Here is a 20612-nt window from a genome sequence, read left to right as displayed (position 1 = left end):
AGTACAGGCATGGGATCCCCTGAGACAATTTGCAGTTGGTCTTCATTTTTTATGATGTGTGGTCTTTGAATTATTTAGCTTTATGTTCAGCAGCTCTCCAGATTGGAATCTTAGCAGCTATTTGGTTGCTAGGGTCTAAGTTGCCCTAGGAACCAAGCAGTGGTGTAAGTGTGAGACTGTGAGTATGAATAGAAGGCCTGAATAGAAAGATAGGTAATACAATTTAACAATAAAAGTGTAGCCTCACAAAGTGATAGTTATTTGGCAACCCCGATTTAAAAGTTTCAAGAGTCTGAAGAAAAAGGCAAATCATTCAAAAACTATAACAAAAAAGTAAAGTAAAATAAAAAATGAATACCAATTGAAAAGTTGCTAAAAATTGGTAATTTTCAAACACACTAAAATTTAATTTGAAGGTAAAGTACCACTTCAAATATGGAGATGCAACTCGTGAAATGATCCTTTATCTGGAAAACCCCAGGTCCCAAGCATTCTGGGTAACAGATCTGTACCAGGCATCAAGTGAGACAAGAGGGAGGAGGCTTATAAGATGGTGGGTAATAAGTTCAACAACATATAATATTGGGGTAACAACTCCATCAATGATTGTGCTGTGTTTCTGCTCCTATTGGCAGGAACCGCCCATTGCCTGCAGCATTCGTGGAACATGTGTATGAATTGTATTAGGTAGAACGGGTCTGTACTGGGGACTGGGCAGAAGATTTAAACATCTGTCAGGTCTTCTGCCCACCCTCTGCCCAGCGCAGCTCATAATCACATCATTTCTGCCCCAGAGAGAGAGCAACTTTAATGTTCATATAAGAACAGTTTAGCCTTAATTCCCCTCTGACAGCCCATAGCATAGGGAAAGCTGGTTGGCTGTTGCTATCAATTGACCCAATGTCTGTGGAGTGTGGGACGCAAGCCTCCTGTGCGTTTCAGTATACTGTGAGGGGTTTAGGTCTGTCCTGGGGGACTAGATCAATTAGGCAATGTAAAGATATACCCAATATGAGTTTAACATTTTCTCCCAGTATTTGTATGAATTTTGCTTATTGATTGTGCCAACATTTTGACTTTCAGGAATGCAAATAGCAAAGGGTGGGAGGCTGGCATACATTCAGATTTATAACCAAACTGCTGGGGGGGAAAAAACGGGGTCATTTATGGACATAGTTAAAAAGACAGTTGTGTTGGAGGTAATAATTATGTGTAAAGCCACTCATTGCTCCTGTCCACTTGCTCCTAAGTGCCAGTTTTCCCTGTCTGTCAGTTCAGGAGGTGGAAGTTGCCCTAGCATTCCCTCAGCGGCCTGCCTCAACCCACACAGCATTCTTTTGGATAAAGAATCAGGGAAGCCATCATTTTGATGCCAAAAGCTGTGAAGTGACGCCATCTGAGCCACCAACATTTCGTCCACAATGATGTCAGACACAGCTATAATTACACTGGAATTATGGGGAAAAACACTGCACTTTGGGATGGGGTTCTACTGAATCATCTTGCACACATGATTACACTTTCCAGACCAAGAAGGGGCCACCCCAACCTGTGGTGATTGAAAGTCTCAATCACTGAGAGTGCCAAAATATTAGGCACCCCCAATGATTGTAATCACTTACCTCACATACTCTGGGCCAGTGCTCCTGTTAGCAGAGAACTGCACCAGCTGGGGTACCTGCGAGAGAGCGATCCTCTTCATCCTATAAAAATCCTTAGCTGAAAAGGATTGTCTTTAATATCAGTTTTGGTCAATTCTTCCATAAAGATTGCATTTTAAGGACTTTCCTAAGACCATTCCCAGGTTCTACCGCAATGTTGAAACAGTGTTTATCTCATAGCAGATTGTCAGTTATTTCTAGCATTATCTTCTTACGTGACCCACTTTGAGCTCAGCTTTTGCTTATAAACAGATGGCATAGATTTCTATCATGGTTCCATCAGATACAGATGGCAGCCTAAACTATTATGTATCATTAAACTTGACAGTTAAGATAAGGGTCTTGTTTTGGGAAGGGTGTGTTTTGGTTTTACCAAACCAAATATTTGCCGGGACCCACCCAAAAGCCCAACTCCAAAGTTCCACCACTACACTTGGCCTCCACCAAACTGTCTTGCACACCATCACTGCAGCACATAATATAATATATTCCATTCAAATATGCACAAGTTTAAAGCCCTAATAATCTCATGCAACCTTCTAGTTAAACTGCCCTATACAGTTACCTTTGTACCTAGTTATCTAAAATGGACAATATACACAATTTATATAAAAGTTTTCTTCCATTTATTTTTCTCTTTTACTAGAGAATAAAATTTGGGATCTTCTAGCTGTGTAAGCAAACATTCTTTTTTAGCAGTTGTGCTCACATGAGCAGAATTCCCATTGCTTGCATTTACATGAGCAGAACAGCGCAAATTATATCTCAACCATTAGATGGCACTGTTCCACTTAATTTTAAAATCCAAAATGTTATACATATGCAATCCATTATAAACTATGCCTGCATACTATCTACTGAAGACAAAATAAATGCCCCAAAGGGCTCGCTGGAGTGTGCAACATGGTAAGTGTGTGCGGCTTGTTTCTTGGCAGGGAGGGGTTTATCAGTTTTTTCACCTGGGCCCATGGTCCCCTAGTTCTGCCACTGTGTTAAATTATGCCAAAAATAAATCCATTGCATTATCTGTGAGCAAATACCATCAGGTACTGTATAAATTAAATGATCAGCTTAGGCTGCACGGCCACAGTTGGGGTTTCCCCAACCAAGCTGTTCTTGGTTTTCTTTATTCAGATTCAAAAGATGAAACTTATAGAGGCCTATAACCAAGGGTAATTCACTGATTCATCTAGAGTTAAATGTTGCTACTTGTTTGGTAGTTAGGAGCAAAGAACAGAATAGAGGATACCCCAGGAGGCCATAGTGTGAGCTGTTTGATTGCACAGACTCCCCTGTGTGGATTTGCATGTTGTAATGCAGAGGATAAACAGCTTGGGTTATTGTGGTTCATGATTTCATACATTTAACAACATATAAAATAATGGAAATAAATACATTTGGATAGCTGAATAATAACTAAGAAATACTGACAGTTTTTGGCAATAAAGCCCTATAATTATCCCCAGAACCCAACATCATTACAATGATATTTATATATATTTGCCCAGTGCCTTACAGCAGTTATAAATCAGTCCCTGCCCCAATGGAGCTTCCAGCCTCTGGCTCATATTGTATATACACACACAGTAGGGGCCAATTTAACCAGGATCCAATCACCTGCTTGTATGGTCCTGGAGTGTGGGTAGAAACCAGAGTATCTGGAGGAAAACCACTCATTTTATGTTTAATGCAGGGATTGTCTGGGCGTGGGGGGCATTAGTGCTGGTTGGGTTGGGTTGTGGTCAGAGGTTCCATTGGTTTCCCATTTAGTTTCTATAGCCACAGGTGCAAACTATTCATATTTACCTTCTCCACTGCATCATTCTCCACTGTTATAGGTACAGGTAGTGCAACTATAGGGGGGCTACATCATTGCTGAAAACCAGTATTTTCCACTGCTCAGTATGGCTTAAGGGGCTCCAAATGTATCTTCTGTATGAAGTCCCAGTACTGATGGCAGCCCTTGTTTCGGTGGCCCAGAAGCATCATTTTCAGAGGATAAGCAAACAGGAAATTCCTTTCAATGAACTCAGGAAACTGTGTATATTATATATTATATACCATATAGATTTAGTCAGGCAGCGTGTATTTGTTTTACCCCTTAATACAATGGCATGAATATATACATCAACCCTTTATGGATAATAATCAAGTTAGGTTCAATTTTGTGACTAAAGGTAGAGTGAATGCTACCGGCAATCCCACAGCTCTACTCACTCTAACACTAGGGGGCACATTTACTAACCCACGAACTGGCCGAATGCATCCGATTGCGTTTTTTTCGTAATGATCGGTAATTTTGCGATTTTTTCGTATTTTTTGCGATTTTTTCGGCGTCTTTACGATTTTTGCGAAAAAACGCGAGTTTTTCGTAGCCATTACGAAAGTTGCGCAAAGTCGCGATTTTTTCGTAGCGTTAAAACTTGCGCAAAACGTCACGCCTTTTAAGTTTTAACGCTACGAAAAAGGCGCGACTTTGCACGCAAGTGTTAACGCTACGAAAAAATCGCGACTTTGCGCAACTTTCGTAATGGCTACGAAAAACTCGCGTTTTTTCGCAAAAATCGTAAAGACGCCGAAAAAATCGCAAAAAATACGAAAAAGTCGCAAAATGTTCGTTTCCAATCGGAATTTTTCCAATTCGGATTCGAAATCGTGTCTTAGTAAATCAGCCCCTAGATGTAAAAGGCACAAGGTCTGTAGGGGGGTTTGTGGGCCATAGACAGCTGAAATGGGAGTCGCAGAATGCGGGAAAGGGGATAGTAAGGGGTGTGGGGAATGGATTAAAATGGAGATAGTGGCCCAAGAGGGCGCAAGATCATGGTTCCTTTCCAGGCTCTGTGTCATCCTTTCCCCCTGTAGCTGCTAACTCTGCTTTTCACTAGTTATGTTACTGCCTGCAGGTCTTATCATCAGCTTCTTCTGCTACATAGTTTCAGGAGTCAGAACCTGTATTACAGAGAATTATAAACAGGCAGATGCTGCTGTCAATAGCAATTACATTTACAAATAACTACTGAAATGTTTTGCTTGGTTGCTGGGCTTGTCCAAGCCCATCATTTTAGTAATTTTTAGACTTCCTGGGAACACCTTCTCTTCTGGCTTTTTTAGCTCATACAAAGTGACAGATATATACTAATCGTCATTACCGTCACCCTGCTTCTATATAAAGATAAACCAAAAATGATCCCCCCAGTTCTCACCCAAATAGGCCCCCACCCCTATTGCTTTGCCAGCTCCAACCCCAAGAGGGGCAGAACCACAGTCTGGGAAGCTATGTCTTAGTTATATAAAGCCAGGCTGCCCAACCTGTGGCATTCCCACTGTTAAGGGCAGTGACACACGGGGAGATTAGTCGCGGCGTGACAAATCTTCATTGTAAATTGCCGGTGGGATGGCATACGCGGCGCCGCAATTTGCCTAAGTCGCCCGAAGTTTCCTCTCAAGGCAACTTCGGCAAATCGCGGTGCCGCGTATGCCATCACACTGGCGATTTACATTCAAGCTAGAGGAATGGCATTGCGGGGAGATTTGTCGCCCGTGACAACGGAGATGTGTCATGGAGCAACTAATCTCCCTGTCTACCACTGCCCTAAAGGGTTTACAGCCTCAAGTCCCATGAAAATTTTAAAAATTATGTATTGTGGAAAACTGTTTATGCAAAATCATTTAATTATCTGAGAAATGGTAAAAATAATTAAATAAATAAATAAACAGTGAAAGAAAAACTTTTAGTATGTTATAGAATGGCTTATTCTTACCAATGTTTCCTTTTTTTATGGTTTTTGAATTATTTGCCTTCCTCTTCTGACTCTTTCCACCTTTTAAATGGAACTGACCCCCAGCAGCCAAAATACTATTACTCTGTGAGGCTACAGTTTTATTGTTACTGTTACTTTGTATTACTTAACTTTCTATTTAGGCCCTCCTCTATTCATATTACTGTCTATCTACTGTTTGGTGGTTAGGTTAAATTGGACCCTAGCAACCAAATGAAATTCCAAAATGGAGAGCTGCTGAATAAAAAGCTAAAATTGTCAAAAAAGACAAAAAATAATAAATGAAGACCATTTGCAAATTATCTTAGAATATCACTCTTTACATCTTACTAAAAGTTTATTTAAAGGTGAATGGCCCCTTTAATAGAGAAACTACCTTACTGTAATAATCTTTACTTTAACTTTACAATAAGTGATTTATAGGAACATTTAAGGAAAGGTAGCGCAACAGTGCTTGGCAAGTTACCAGGAGCCGCTCCTAGTAACTTAAAGAGCCGAAATTCCGATTTTTCAATTTGAACTTCAGCTCTTCTGGACCAATTTTTTTTTTCAAGTTAAGTCCCCCCCAGTGTAGTACAGAAACAGCCCAAGGACCAGAGGTTCGTGCAATTCAAATTGGCTTGATTGTAAGCCCTACACTACAGGATACTAAAGGACACTGCAGAATAAGTAACATTTTTATATTAATATTTTGAATGTTAAAGATCAATATGTTTTTGTTGTGCTGAAAAACTGAGGTTTAAGCCAAACCAGGAGCCACGTTTGAGCTGCGAAAGTAAATGTACTAGCCTTTGGATGATATTTTGTACACCATTGTTTAGGCTTAGAATAATTTAACTATACAGGTTTGGAATCCATTATCTGGAAACTTGAAGGCCATCTCCCCAGGGGCGCTTCTGCCATTAGGCGAGTTGAGAAACTCGCCTCAGGCGGCAGAAGCGCCCCAGTTACCAGGGGCGGCAAAAAGCCGCTCCTGGTAACTTTAAGAGCCGAATTTCCGGTTTTTAAACCGGAAATTCGGCTCTCTGCACTAGCGATCTCACCGCCCCCGGACCCGCTCCTGCGCTCAGAAGGTAAGTGCTGGGGAGCGGGGGGCGGCATCCAGGAGCCGCCTCAGGCGGCGATATGTCTAGAATCGCCCCTGCATCTCCCATAGACTCCATTATAAGCACATAATTCAAATTTTCCTTTTCTGTAATAACAAAACAGTACCCTGTACTTTACACATAATTATATGTATCTTATTAATCCTTACTGCAGGCAAAACAATCCTTTTGGGTTTATTTAATGATTAAATGATTATTTTGTACATTTAAGGTATAAAGATCCAAAAGACCCCTTATCCAGAAAACTCCAGGTCCCATACCTGAACTATTCTTTTAGCTGGGGGAGGCGCAATATTAGTGAGCAAATACAGCTGACTAACTGACCTGTGCTCGACTTAAGGAAAAGCCCTGCAATGTGGCCTTTGAGCAGCCACCAAGGACTGGAGTTGGGAAACCGATGTAACCTTTGTATTGTAACATTTCCTCATCTTAAATCCTTTTAAATAAAACCGCACGCTGGGCAATGGGCAGGTCTTTTGCAGAGCAAATGAGCAGAACCTTTAGAGCATTGTATATTGTGTGTGTGGGGGGTGGTTTCTTGGGATGTTGCTAGGTGATGGTGTGCTGGAAGGGTAAGTGCACATCATACATCCCCTATTCTCATCCTCAAACAAATCAACACTTGGCAGACCATGGGGTCTGCTGTACCATAGCCCCCCTTCCCCAGCCCCTATTAGCAGCACAGGCTGAAAGGTGCGGCGCAACCGGCCTTGTATAGGGGGTGGCGGAGGAGGGACTGTTTGTGGCGGGCCCCCCACAAACTGTGTGACCAAGTTACACCACTGCAGAGCTCCTTTGCATTCTGCACCTCTTGTGCCCCTACATCTTAATGATAGACAAGTTAGGGGACAGGAGAGAGGACACCTACATTCCTCCACCAGCCCCTCATAAATACAGCACTACAAAACTTCGTCGACATTATATTAATGGGGTAAGTGCAAGATCCTGTGCCCACACAAGCGCTCATTGTGGAGCAGGTTTCAAAGTGCAAAAAAATTAACAAGCTGGCTTGCGTTCATTTTTACACATTGCCCCTGCCCCACCATCAGTATATGAGCCTTGTGAGTACTAAGTCTTGTCATGCTTTCCTTATTTATCTTGATATAAATCAAGAACTAAACTGGCTGAAGCCTTTCTGGCAGTAAAACCATTTGTAAAATAGAATTTATAAGCCAGCTGAATTGGGAAACAGAACCCAACCCCTACCAAATATAGGCTGTCTAAATATCCATTTACCTTCAGGCGAATTTGTGTCTGGCAAAAATAAATAGCAAACTGCAATAATAAATTGCACAACATGGTTCTGGATAAAGCCTGACCTATCGAGTATCAAGGGAATGTGCAAATATTACTGGGTCATGGGGACTCTCAACCTGTAGCTGTCCTGCTCTTATTGATAGTTTATACAGGAGGAGCAGCCATCTCCATGTTAGTTCCCATCATTCCCAGCTACAGTCAGGTGATTCCAATGGCGGCCAATAAAAGGCAACCATTTCGAACCTTCAAAACAAGCAAGCTGCAGGTAAAATGCAGTCCTTGTGAAAAATGTATAATGAAGCAGACGAGTTTAGGACTTGCTATTGATGCTATTGACTTACTTTGACATAGTTGGCCAGCTTGAAGTATATTGCAATATATATGCATTGCTTGGTAGCTTAATGCACAGAATGTCTTAATGTCCTATATATATTGATATTGGGCAGAGGGCCTCTTGTCTCTGTCATCTTGTTGATATAGAATACTAAGCATGGTGGCTGTTAGGGCATGCTGGGAACTTTAATCCAATTACAGCCTCGGGTTAAATATGTTTGTATTGAGATCTCAATTTGAAAATCTTGCAGGCATATTTGACATATCCTGAGATAAGATAAACATGAATTACAGTAAAATCACTATACTTATAGTAACAATGGCAATAGGACACTGTTTGCACACACAGAAAGGGTGCAGTATTTGTTGCTTTCTACCTGTAATAACCCAAACCAGATTAGAATTTATTTGATACACTGTAACTGAAGCTGCTTAGCTCCCCATCTGTTTACCATCAAACATCTAAATGGTTGCTGTGGGTTACTGCACCTGGGCAAACTCTGTGCCTTTTGTTACATATGGGGGATAAGTTATTTAGAACAAAACCATTGCCTGCAGAAGGAGACTGGCCAGGCCTTTCTTCTAATAATGCTTATTTATATTTTTTATTTATACTATGCTGACATTAAGTAAACAATGAACCTTATTTAGCTATGAGTTTTGTAGAAAAGAGATCACAGTAAAGAAGTTTAAACCTGACACCACTAAAACCCTGCTTTTATCTCTGAACTAATTAAAACCACGTTGGTGGCCTCTGCTGCTATTGCTGGAATTCTTGGGTTGGGGAGAGTATTACTTCATCCCACCCCCACAGAACCACAGAAACAATCCAGTTTCCCAACACACCCCTTTGCTGCATGCCAGCTTCAAACCCATCTATGCGAGTTCTGCATTCTGCTGATGGAGCTCATTACTGCAACAAGGAAGCCGGAGTAGCAGGGCTGGGAAAAAGAGTAAAAACATTCTTTCAGCAAAATAGCATTTCAGATACAGCCTCTATTGGGGGGGGGGGGGTAATGAGTCAATAAGTACATTTTTAAGTGATGTTGAAGGCAGCAAGCATCTTCTCTCTGTCACGCAGGTCCTTGCAAACCTCTAATTTGAGAAAATGAAATCTGACAGTTTCCTCTTTGCTGAGCATTTTCGGTTGAGGTTGGGATGTAACAAGGGCATTTCTACACAATAGCAGCTTATTGGAACCACATATGAGACCACAAATAAGCTTACATTTACATTGGATTAGAACAGGGATCCCCAACCTTTTTCACTCTTAAGCCACACTCAGATGTAAAAAGTGTTGGGGAGCCACACAAGCATGAAAAAAAGTTCTTTGGGGTTGCCAAATAAGGGCTGTGATTGGCTATTTGGTAGCCCCATGTGGGCTGCTGGCCTGCAGGAGGCTCTGCTTGGTTTAAAACTGTGTCTCTGTGCTTCCAAAACTTTCCTCCAAGCCAGAAATGTAAAAATGGCACCTACTTTGAGGCCACTGGGAGCAACATGTTGCTTATGAGCCACTGATTGGGGATCACTGGGTTAGAATAACATTACCTGCTTCCAATCCCAGCCCGGTTTGACATATTGCTTGGGTGGCCAAATCGTACAAATGTCTGCATTCTTGGCTACATTGCAGCATGTGTATGGCTGGCTTTAATGTACATATTTCTGTGTGCCAAGTAAAGGATTTGATTTGGTGAATTCTCAGACATGCAGGTATGGCTATGGGTAGGCAGGTTTGCGACTTGCAGGTCTCAATAAAGCTTATTTTACTCCTTTTGATCTATTTTAACTTTCCTCACCTTCTGATGATGTAATTTTCAATTTAATATCATTACAGTTTGCATTGACATCTTGGAATTTATTATCCGGAACCTCATTATCCACAAATCTCCATATTATCCAAGGTCATCTCCCATAGACTCCATTTTAATTAAATTTTTTAAAAATGATTTCCCTTTTCTCTGTGATAATAAAACAGTACCTTGTACTTGATGGTACAGTAACTAAGCTGCAGGAAGAAATGATGGAAGTCTCCGAACAAGATGGCGACAAGGATCTTCTGCAGAAATACCCTGTTTTCAGTGAACAGGAGCACAGCCCCCCCCCCCCCTGTAATTTAACTTTCCTTCTCCTATAAGGTGTGGCGATCCAATTTACAACAAATTATACCACATTATCCCAAAATCCCAGGTCCAATAATAATAACAGATCCAATGCCTGTACTGGAAACAGCCCAGGATTCAGTTTTAAGCTGAATCATAAAGTTAAGGATTTTGTGTATCCCTTGTGCCAAGGGTTTAGAATGCATTTGGTTGTGAAAGCAACTATAATTGTTGGTTACAAAAATGTTTGTTGATTTTCCAGTGCCATAATGAGAATTATATGTATCTACAGGCACTTTATGCATAAGCCATGGGTATGATCTGTTTTGAACATATACATTCAGAGTAAACAATTCTTAAAACAGAAGGTGTTTACATGCCTTGTGCTGTACACATAGTACTGCCTTAAAACCACAAATGAAAGGCTTTAACCCTCTCTTATGGAATTATGGGCGGAGACATGCACACTACTCTGAGGGCAACTCTGCATCCCGAACTGCTGGTTTCATAGCACAGATAGAGCATAGTAATTCAGAGCCATATATCCAAACTTGAAGACAGCCTTTTTCAATTTCTTTAGATCTCATTAGTGCAAGCTATTGGAACATGACTTTTGAACATTAAAATGATATATAGCCTGCAGATTATATGGAGAATTCATCCACCTTAGTATCTGCACCAGAGGAGTTTATGGTGTTTTTTCTGTACTACTGACCTATGCACATACACAAGGGCTGGTTTAATCTGAATCAGATAAGTGTACTGTATGATTTTGGGGGAGCACAGAGCATAGTCCCCTTTCTACTGCACCGCCAGGCTGCGCATGTTTCCTTCATACCTTCAAAACTAGGCATTAGCTTGATCTCAGAGAGAGCACTAATTACATGGAGATTTGATACCTGAACTGCTGTTTAAAATTCAGTCTATTTCTGCAATTAAACAGTAATGGTCTGGGTATTTCATAAGTGTTTCCAAACAGAACACCTTTTCCCCCAGCACCAGGGAGTGAAGCTGACCTTTAAACGAGGCATCAAATGTTGGACACTGTGTTATGCCAGCTGTGGATTGGACCAGGTTAGCAATATCTGTCTTGAGAAAACAACTGACCAAAAAAAAAAAAAGAAAAAGTTGGTAAGCAAACAAGGTGGCATTCTGGGAAGCGCTGGGATCAGTAACTAAGATTATTCACAGACATGGCATCATAATTCATACGTACATGCAGTATAAATCTTCTCTACCCCACAGGGTTTAGCATTGCCAGTCCTCATCAGATTTCTAACTCCCATTGAACCTGGTATGATAAAAAAAAAACTTAAATATTAGCCATTTCAGCCATTGTTTCTTTAAAAATGAGGCCAATTTCCCTTATTGCAATTACTATATAAAGCCCATAAAGTGCCTTATTGCTAATTGTTCTGGTTATGACTTTTTCTATAGAGGCAATATAATGCTAAATGTTATTTTGGTACTAACTTTTTGGGCCCAAGTGGGGCTAGAAATTAGGCTTTTTTTAATTGTAGAACAACACAGTTGCCCTATTTACACAAGCCAGTCTATCCCCTACATAAGTCTAAGTGCTGGAGATGTAAGGGGGGTAAGTTTGAAACTGGGTGTACCAACAAGGGTAGCAAGATGCCAGGAAGATCCACTGAATTTGATAACATTTTGCTTTTCCTTCTTTAAACAGACCTTTCAGTAAATGTGGGGATACCTGTAGTAAAACTGCAGATTTGGCTGATTTTTCCCAATTTTGCCATAATATAAAACTTCATACTCAGCAGAAATGTCTAATTGCAATGTAAATTCAACCTCCCTCTTTGCCATAAAACTAATATATTGAATTTTTGGGAGCATATTTATCAAGGGGCGAAATAGGGCAATTTGATAAACATAGCAATAGAATCCTATACAAGTGCATAAAGAGTTGAGTTCTCTTCGGGTGAATTTTGGTGACATTGTTGATAAATAAATTGTTTAAGGCCTTTTGCTGAAAAACCCCACACCTTTAACACCAGATTCTGATCTACAAGTTACTCTGGATAACGAAATCCTTCAGCCCTTCCATTTGGGAGAGTGTGTGCACTGCACAGAGCACATTTATTCTCATTCTTTGGTGATAAATCAAATTCTGCGTGAACAGGAGAGGCAGTTGCAGAGCTGTCAAACAACCCCATGTCATAAGGGAGATAATGATCCACTCCACGTCTTTTTGTGACCTTATTTCAAGTTATCATCTTGTGTTAAAAGGGATTCAGGCCTAAAAAAAAACAACAGGACTGGATCATTATCTCCTTGATGAAACAGGATTGCTTGACAGCTCTGCAACTGCAAACCCGCACCCCCAAAGGTTATTGTCATGTGTATATAAATGTATTTAATGGACATCTACACTACAAGCTTTAAGGTGGCCATACACGCACCGATAATATCGTACGAAACCTCGTTTCGTACGATATTCGGTGCGTGTATGGTATGTCGGCGAGTCGACCGATATCGCAGGAAGCTGCTGATATCGGCCGACTCGCCGATCGGACCAGTTGGAAAATTTTGATCGGGCGCCATAGAAGACGCCTGATCAAAATCTCCCTTCAGCGCTGAATCGGCAGAAGGAGGTAGAAATCCTATTGTTTCTACCTCCTTACCTGCCGATTCAGCCCTGAATGGTGTATGGCACATCTGACGATGTTTTGAAACATCGTCAGATCGCCACGTGTATGGCCAGCTTTAGTCGTCCTGTGGTTATGATTACCATATCTTTTAACAATTGGACAGGCGGCATGTTCTGGTCCGGTAGCCCTACTGTTGCAGTTGCTCTAGGCTGGAGCCAAAGAAGTCAGCACCAGTTCTAGTGGGATCACATAATTCAGGGATTTGTACTGTAAAACCAGCCTGTCATTGAGTAACATCAACTCCCAGACTCCTTCAGAGCTGCAGATAAACATGAGCTGGGGGGCTGCAGATTGTATATCCCTAATGTGTAATCATAACAAAATCCAATAAAATACTTTATAATCTATATTTCCCCCACCTCCTTGCCTGCCAAGCCCTAAAAGTGGGCACAGCAGAGTTTATTACACCTTAAGGATCTTATATTAGCAACACAAACAAGCCATGAGAGCACAGGGCTTCCCATATTCTGTCCCTTTAAACGAAGTCAGCTGATTTCTGCAAGAAAACAACTCGTCTACGCCCAGGGACCTGGCGCAACCTAACCTGCTGCTTTGGCCTCACTCACCCTGACTGGCATTGCACTGGCTACTGTAGGAAAGAATGGCACTTTAAACTGCAGCTTCTGAACTACAATTCCCAGCATTCCCAGACAGCCGAAAAGAAAGCTATAAGTTGAAACTGTAGCCGTGAAAAGCCTCCATATTGGGGGGCATCTGTTTATTGCAGTTTATTGTCTTTTTGACAGGAGTAGAACGTATGCAAACCTCTGCTTATAATAAAGAGGACCTTGCTCAGTTTGCGTCCCCTGCGGCAACAACACTGCAATCAGAACGGAACCGCGCAGCGTCGAAACGAACTTGTTTATGAAAAGAATCTGCATCTTGCGCACTGAGCCGCCTCTCTCAACATGGCTGTCAGATTCCGACACACTTACAACCAATCATCGGCGACTTCCTGTGCCGGCAGCAGCCTATCAGCGAGAGGGTCTTTGTGAACTTTTAAAAGAAAAGTCCAATGATCCGCTCCTGGTAGGCGTGGCCTGGTCGTTCTACAGTCAAGATAGGTGGGCTTGTCGGAGCTTGCCTGTGTGCCTGGTACAGGAGCCTGTCGGAGAGGCACAAGGGAAGGGACTGGGTGCCGAGAGGAGGAAGGGAACACAGCGGCAACATGACTCTTTTGCTGTCCCAGGCTGTTCCCAGCAGCGCCTCCGGCAGCGTGGAGTCCCCGGTGAGTAGAAGGAACAATAAGGGGGTACATGGTGGGTATATGGTGGGTGTATGGCTGTCACATTCCGGTACATTAGCGTGGGGCAACCCCTTGCGTTACCAGCTGTGGTACAACCGCAACCCTCACTGCCCTTTCCCTGTAGGGGATGCTGGAAGTGCCGCTCTATCAAGCGCAGCTAATACCAAGCCTGAGCTCATTGCCATTCAACTTGTGTCTTTTTATTTGCCATGGAGTGTTAGTTACCAGTATAGAGGGCAATGGGGGCAGTTGATCCTGATTGGCACCTCTGGGGGCCATGTGGCACTAACATACAGTGGTGTTGGTACCTGACTGCCTTAAATATTTATTATTATTGTTTTTATTATTTTACTGTATTTATAGCTGCAATAATTATGAGTACTGACTTTATTGTTCAGCCTGTAAATATGAAGAACACAAGTTCATGGAAAAGTTTAAAACAATCAGTTATAAGGTGCCTCTTACTCGATTGTTTTAAACCTTTTCATTAACTTGTGTTCTTCCTATTTACATTGTATACAATGCATATATATACATATATATTGGTGTTCAACAAGTAAACAAGAGCAGTGATTGGCATCTCTACCATGATATTTATTTATTTATTTATTTATTTTTTTATAATATATGTTGAGTTTTTATACCTGATTAATTATGTCACCCTTTGCTTGAATATTTGTCAGTTATGTAGTTATCTTTTTAAAACTGTATTATGGCTATGGCATTGTTGTTAATATAATTCTACTTGGTACCGGTTCCACAGAATCTGTATACTTACCAGCTTTCGTTTATAACTGCATGACTTTCCTGAGAAGTTGGAAAAGCAATTCAAGCACTGTAATTTGGCCCCCGGGGTACATTTATATTTGAGCCTGTAGAAGACATTCCTGTGTATGTAATTTATAGAGAATACTGTACCTCCCGGTGATGGACTTGCAGCTACTTACCAACTTCTAATATGCTCCCATTTTACAACGGGGTACATGATTTGTTATAATATGTGTCAGTAAGTCGTGTAACTCAAGGCACACCACTAAATGTTGATTATAACTGATGACATCACTAAGCGCTGTTTATAAGGATATAATTAGCAGGATATTCATGGCTTATATGTATAATCACTCTAGACAAAGCTGTGTGTGTAGTGCAGGGGCCTCCTTCGTCATATGTCTCAACACACGGCTAATGGCCTATGTAATTGTGTATTTCAGTTTATTGCAATGTTTGTTCTTGATGTTTTGTATTTGAACTGTATCGTAATGATGTGCACTGCTGCGTTTGCTAGCAGCACTGTATAAATAAAGTTGTACAAGTATAGGATTTATCAACAAATTGATTAAGGTGTGCTACACAATGGACAAACCGGCTAGTTGTAGCCCCAGGTGCAAGCTGAACCCTCAGCCAGGGTAAAACAATATCCAGGATAAAATGAAAAAACAGCAGCACTCCGGAAATGTTGTAGAAAAAAGTGACTTTACTCAAGTGCACACTGCCGTGTGCACTTGAGTAAAGTCACTTTTTTTCTACAACATTTCCGGAGTGCTGCTGTTTTTTCATTTCATTTCATTTTAACAAGTATAGGATTTGTTATCCGGAATGCTTGGGACCTGGGGTTTATCAGATAAGGGGTCTTTCCATAATTTGGATCTCCATAACTTAAGTCTGCTAAAAATTGATCATTAAACAAACACTGTAGGATTGTTTTGCCACCAATATGGATTGCATGTTGTGGACAGGTTAGTGTTGAGCTCACCCACCCGCGACCTAACACTGCCGGCTCTCTAATTTATATGTATGTGCCAGACACGCCCCGCCTCTTTTGTGACTTTATTGCAGGGCGGGCACAGGCCTATATAAATAAAGGGAAAAAGCTGGGTCAGTTAGGTTTGGGTGCAGGTCGAGGATTTCTCAACCCACATCAGTTACCACTAAGTACAAGGTTTTGTTTTATTGTTACAGAGAAAAAGGAAATGATTTTTAAATATCAGAATTATTTGCTTAGAATGGACATTATGTGAGATGGGCTTCCTGTCATTCGGAGATTTCTGGAATAAAAGTGTATTCAGTTTGTGTGCACTACCGAGATGCTTCTGTCTCCGTTAACCCTGTTCCCAAAGGCGACCAAAATGTCATATTGGTGGTCCATACAAATGTAAATACACATTTCTGCCAGCAGTCAGTTATTGCTGGTAAATATATTGTTTATTGATATTACCGGCCCCCAGTGGTCAGTAGGAAACCAAGTGCTATCCAGGTAGTCCTGCATACAAATGTGAATATTCCTTACTGAGCACCCAGTGGTCAATAGGAAACCAGGTGCTATCCAAGTAGTCCTGCATACAAATTTGAATAGACATTACTGAGCACCCAGTGGTCAATAGGAAGCAAGGTCCCATCCAGTAGGTTGGTATAATATCCCTCCTGCTGTAAAATGTAAGGATATTTAAAGCAACCCAGTGTTCTGTGACTGTATAAGGACAAAACCAAATTTCTTTTTTTATATAGGCAATGGATCTTTGAGGTACATTCTGCTATCCTACGGTTTTAGAATGGGGTTCATTATTATTATGAAACACAAGTTTTGTAACATGACATCACTAAGCTCTGTTCATAAGGATTTATTTTACAGCATATTCATGGCTCCTATGTATGTCTGGACTGGCAATCTGTGGGTTCTGGCAAATACTGGAGGGGCTGCTGTAAGATGCCATAGACAGTCACTATTTATTGGGCTGGTGGGGGGCTGTTTGGGCCTCTGTGTACTTGAAATGCCAGGGCCTATTTTGAACTTCATTCCGGGTCTGCTCCTGCTTATTATTTATTTTGACTCTGAGTGTATAATAATATATAGTTTTACTGAACATTTAAAGACCACTAAAGAAAATCCAGCTTTTAAATAAGGTATATTTTATTCTGGGTGACTGTACTTGTCCTATTTTTTTTCTCATTACTCCTTACTCATTGCTACATTAATTGTTACATAAGCAGTTTGGTGGGTACCTAGGGGAGTCATTAGCGACATTCCATGACGCCATAGCTGTCCATTTACATTTATTGATATCCTTCTCTGTCTTCCCAAGACTAGAAATATTGTTTACTATGCAGATTGCATGTGATTCTAGGCTGAAAACAAGTATTCGAGGAATATAGGAAACAAAAGATATTCACATCTGGTGAATGAGTCTCCCAGCCATGGGTTTGGGAGCCTGCCTGCCAGATGCCCGCCTCTCCTATCTCATCTACAGTGCTCCTCTCTGTGGTGTTATTATTTATGGTTCATGTTACGTTCCTGAATGAAATAAACAGCCACACAGATCATTTCCAGGAAATTTGCACAGAGCTTCCTCTTCCATCCCAAGATTTGCTGATTGTCTGCCATAAAATAAAAGATTCTGCACTTTCCTATACAGTGATCACGGTTTCTCGGTTTGTACGGCAGTAAGCCCCCACCTTGCTTATCTCTTAGACAAATCCCACCTCTTGACCTGGGAGGGAACAGTCCCAAGAAAAATGACTTTCCTAGGACAACAGCACATGGGACATTGTAAAAACAACCGCAGTAGGGGAGTAGGCATGCTGGGAGGCTGCTGCACAGTAATCACACTTCTCTTTAATAAGCAGCTTGTAAGAGCCTTGCATTAATTTGCACATATTTAGTAATTCTCAGGACTTGGGTGTTTAAGAGATACTTTGTTACTAGTAAAACGGTTTGTTTTCCTCTGCCCTTAATGCTAGCATAATCCAGGAAATCCTATTGTACACACTGCAAAAGGAAGCGCTGGGGACAGTTTGTACAGAAGACAGTCTAGTTTGGCTGCATATCTTATAGTGTGTACAGGAATGATTTCTTTTTATACATATAAATGAGAGCTGCCACACTGCTTTAAAGGTGTTGTTCACCTTTGAGTTAACTTTTAGTATAATATAGAGAGTAATGTTCTCAGACAATTTGCACTTGTCTTCATGTTTTGTAATTAGTTTTTTCACTTTTTGCTTAGCAACTCTCCAGTCTGGAATTTCAGCAGTTATCTGGGTGCTAGGGTTCAAATTACCTCCACAACCAGGGAGTGGAGTTTGTATGAGAGACTGGAAGATGAATAGCAAAATAAGTAATAAAATCATATTACTTTTTATCTACACAGAGCAATAGTTTTTTGACTGGTGGGGTCAGTGACCCCCATTTGAAAGTTGGAAAGAGTCAAAAGAAGAAGGCAACTAATTGAAAAAAAAAATGAAAAGTTGCTTAGAATTAACTTAAACTTAAATAGATACTGACATCAGAAATTAAACCTTTTCTTTACATCTATCATAACATTGTCTTTGCATGCTATTTATAATTTTGCCTTAAAAGTACTTGCCCAGTGCTTTTACATTACTTATCTGATCCCCATGTTCCTTTATGAGGGGGCTGCCATATTTGTGCAGCAGGAATCTGTTAGCAATAGAAGCCAGGTTTAGGACATTCAAGTAACAATTACTTACAAAAGCAGCCCTATCAGCCAAAAATGATCAAAATGGCCTATAGGTAACTTTTTATGTACATTAATATTTTGAAGACTATTTTTTTTTTTAGTATCAGTATCACTTTAAATGTGAACCACCCCTTTAATAGCACACAGCAAGAGCTACAATGAATATATCTTGGGGAGTACCATGGGGCTGAGAATGCAGGCACACTATACACATTGGCTGACTCAAGCTGAGAAAAAGGATAGGATGCTCTTTAAAAATTTTTAAAATATTAATAGGGCTGGTAAGCTTATCCTGTTAATCTAGATCAGGGGTGTCAAACTCAGTCACATAAGGGGGCCGAAATCTAAAACACAGGCTAAGTCGAGGGCCAAATTTTTTATTAATGTACTTAGTAAGATACCAAGGGGTATATTTATCACAATGTGTAAAAAGTGGAGTAAGACATTACCGGCGATGTTGCTCATAGCAGCCAATAGATGCTTTGCTACTGTTGAAATCTGATTACTGATTGGTTGCCTTGGGCAACATTACTGGTAATGCTTCACTCCACTTTTTACACAGCATGATAAATATACCCCTTAGTCTTAGTTACTATGTGAGGAAAATGGAAATTGATCAGACTGGATAGTCGGACACACTCACCAAGGGCCACATAAAACAGCCAGGTGGGCCGGATTTGGCCCCCAGGCCTTGTGTTTGACATATATGATCTAGATGTAGTGTTTATCTGCCTTTGGTTTTCCCTCTGAAACTAACAGCAGTGTAAGAGCAGTGTTTATGGCCTTTTTATTTGTAAAAAGGGAGGCAAGGCAATCCTATTGGGTTTATTTCATGTTTAAATAATTTTTTAGTAAACTTATAGTTTGATCTAAATTACCGGAAAGACCCTTTATCTGGAAAACCCCCTGTCTTTTGATAACTTGTACAATAATTGTATCTTCTTTTGTATTTCTAATCTAAAACATGTGATTACTGTTGTAATTAAAGGGGCGGTTCAACTTTAGGGCTCTGGCACACGGGGAGATTAGTCACCCCAATATGACATCCCACCGGCTAGAATGTAAATACGCGGCGCCAGCGATTCGCCGAAGAGAGGCAACTTCCGCGATCGCGCCGCCGCGTATGCCATCCCACCAGCGATTTACATTCTAGCATTTGGGAGATTAGTCGTCCGCGACAAGGGAGATTTGTTGCGGGCGACTAATCTCCCCGTGTGCCAGAGCCCTTAGAGCAAGGTCACACACAGCGGATTGTCAGCCTGCTCTTATCCGCAGGATGACAATCTGCTGTGTGTGACCTTGCCAATAAGTTAACTGTTAGTATGTGATAGAATGGCCAATTCTAATTTTAGTTGGTCTTAATTTATTTTTTATTGTTTTTGAATTATTTGCCTCCATCTTCTAACTCTATGCAGCTTTCAAATGGGGGTCGCTGACCCCAGCAGCCAAGAAACAACTTGTCGCCCTGTGAGGCTACAGTTTTATTGTTATTTTTATGTTTTATTGTTATTACTTTTATTTTTTCTATTTAGGTACTCTCCTATTCATATACTAGTCTCCTATTCAAACCACTCCCTGCTTGCTAAGGAAATTTGGACCCTAGTTTCAGCTGCTGAAACCTCTCAGTATCTGGATAGTAAAAAATGGGACAAATTATAGTTCAAGTCATTCATTTACCAAAGTTCCATACACAATAATTGCTGGCGGCGCCATTATAATAATATAATACACAAGAGCCTTGAATATGCTGTAAATGATATCCTCAGGCCTCAGGCTTTTCTTTGGTCATGCAATTCCTCTGTGACCTATAATATTATTATATTTTACAACAGGGGGTACATTATTATATATTATTTTTGTCAGTTGGCCTAAACCAGCACCAAAAAAACTCAACTTGTAAGAAATACCCCTTCTGCTTGTGCTTGCAGAGCCTTTAATTAGTGATCATGTGTGTTCAGTAGGCAGTTACGCTACATGTGTGCGGCAAAGC

The 20612-nt window shown here is 40.9% G+C and overlaps 1 protein-coding gene across 2 annotated transcripts in view; it reads left to right on the top strand.

Annotated features, from left to right (window-relative positions):
• Positions 1–13532: 13532 nt before the first annotated feature.
• Positions 13533–20612, top strand: part of wbp1l (WW domain binding protein 1 like) — a 37918-nt gene continuing 30838 nt past the window's right edge. The window contains exon 1 of one of the 2 annotated variants that reach the window (XM_018095202.2): positions 13533–14132. In XM_018095202.2, coding sequence (XP_017950691.2) covers positions 13769–14132 — 364 coding nt within the window. In that variant the 5' untranslated portion in view covers positions 13533–13768. The remainder of the gene's footprint in view (positions 14133–20612) is intronic. The other variant, XM_012965829.3, reaches the window with a different exon arrangement.

This window comes from Xenopus tropicalis, chromosome 7 (genome assembly GCF_000004195.4).
Source record: "Xenopus tropicalis strain Nigerian chromosome 7, UCB_Xtro_10.0, whole genome shotgun sequence".
NCBI classification, from domain to species: Eukaryota; Metazoa; Chordata; class Amphibia; order Anura; family Pipidae; genus Xenopus; species Xenopus tropicalis.
Note: the sequence above shows the minus strand (reverse complement) of the source record. Positions and strands in the feature narration are given on the sequence as shown.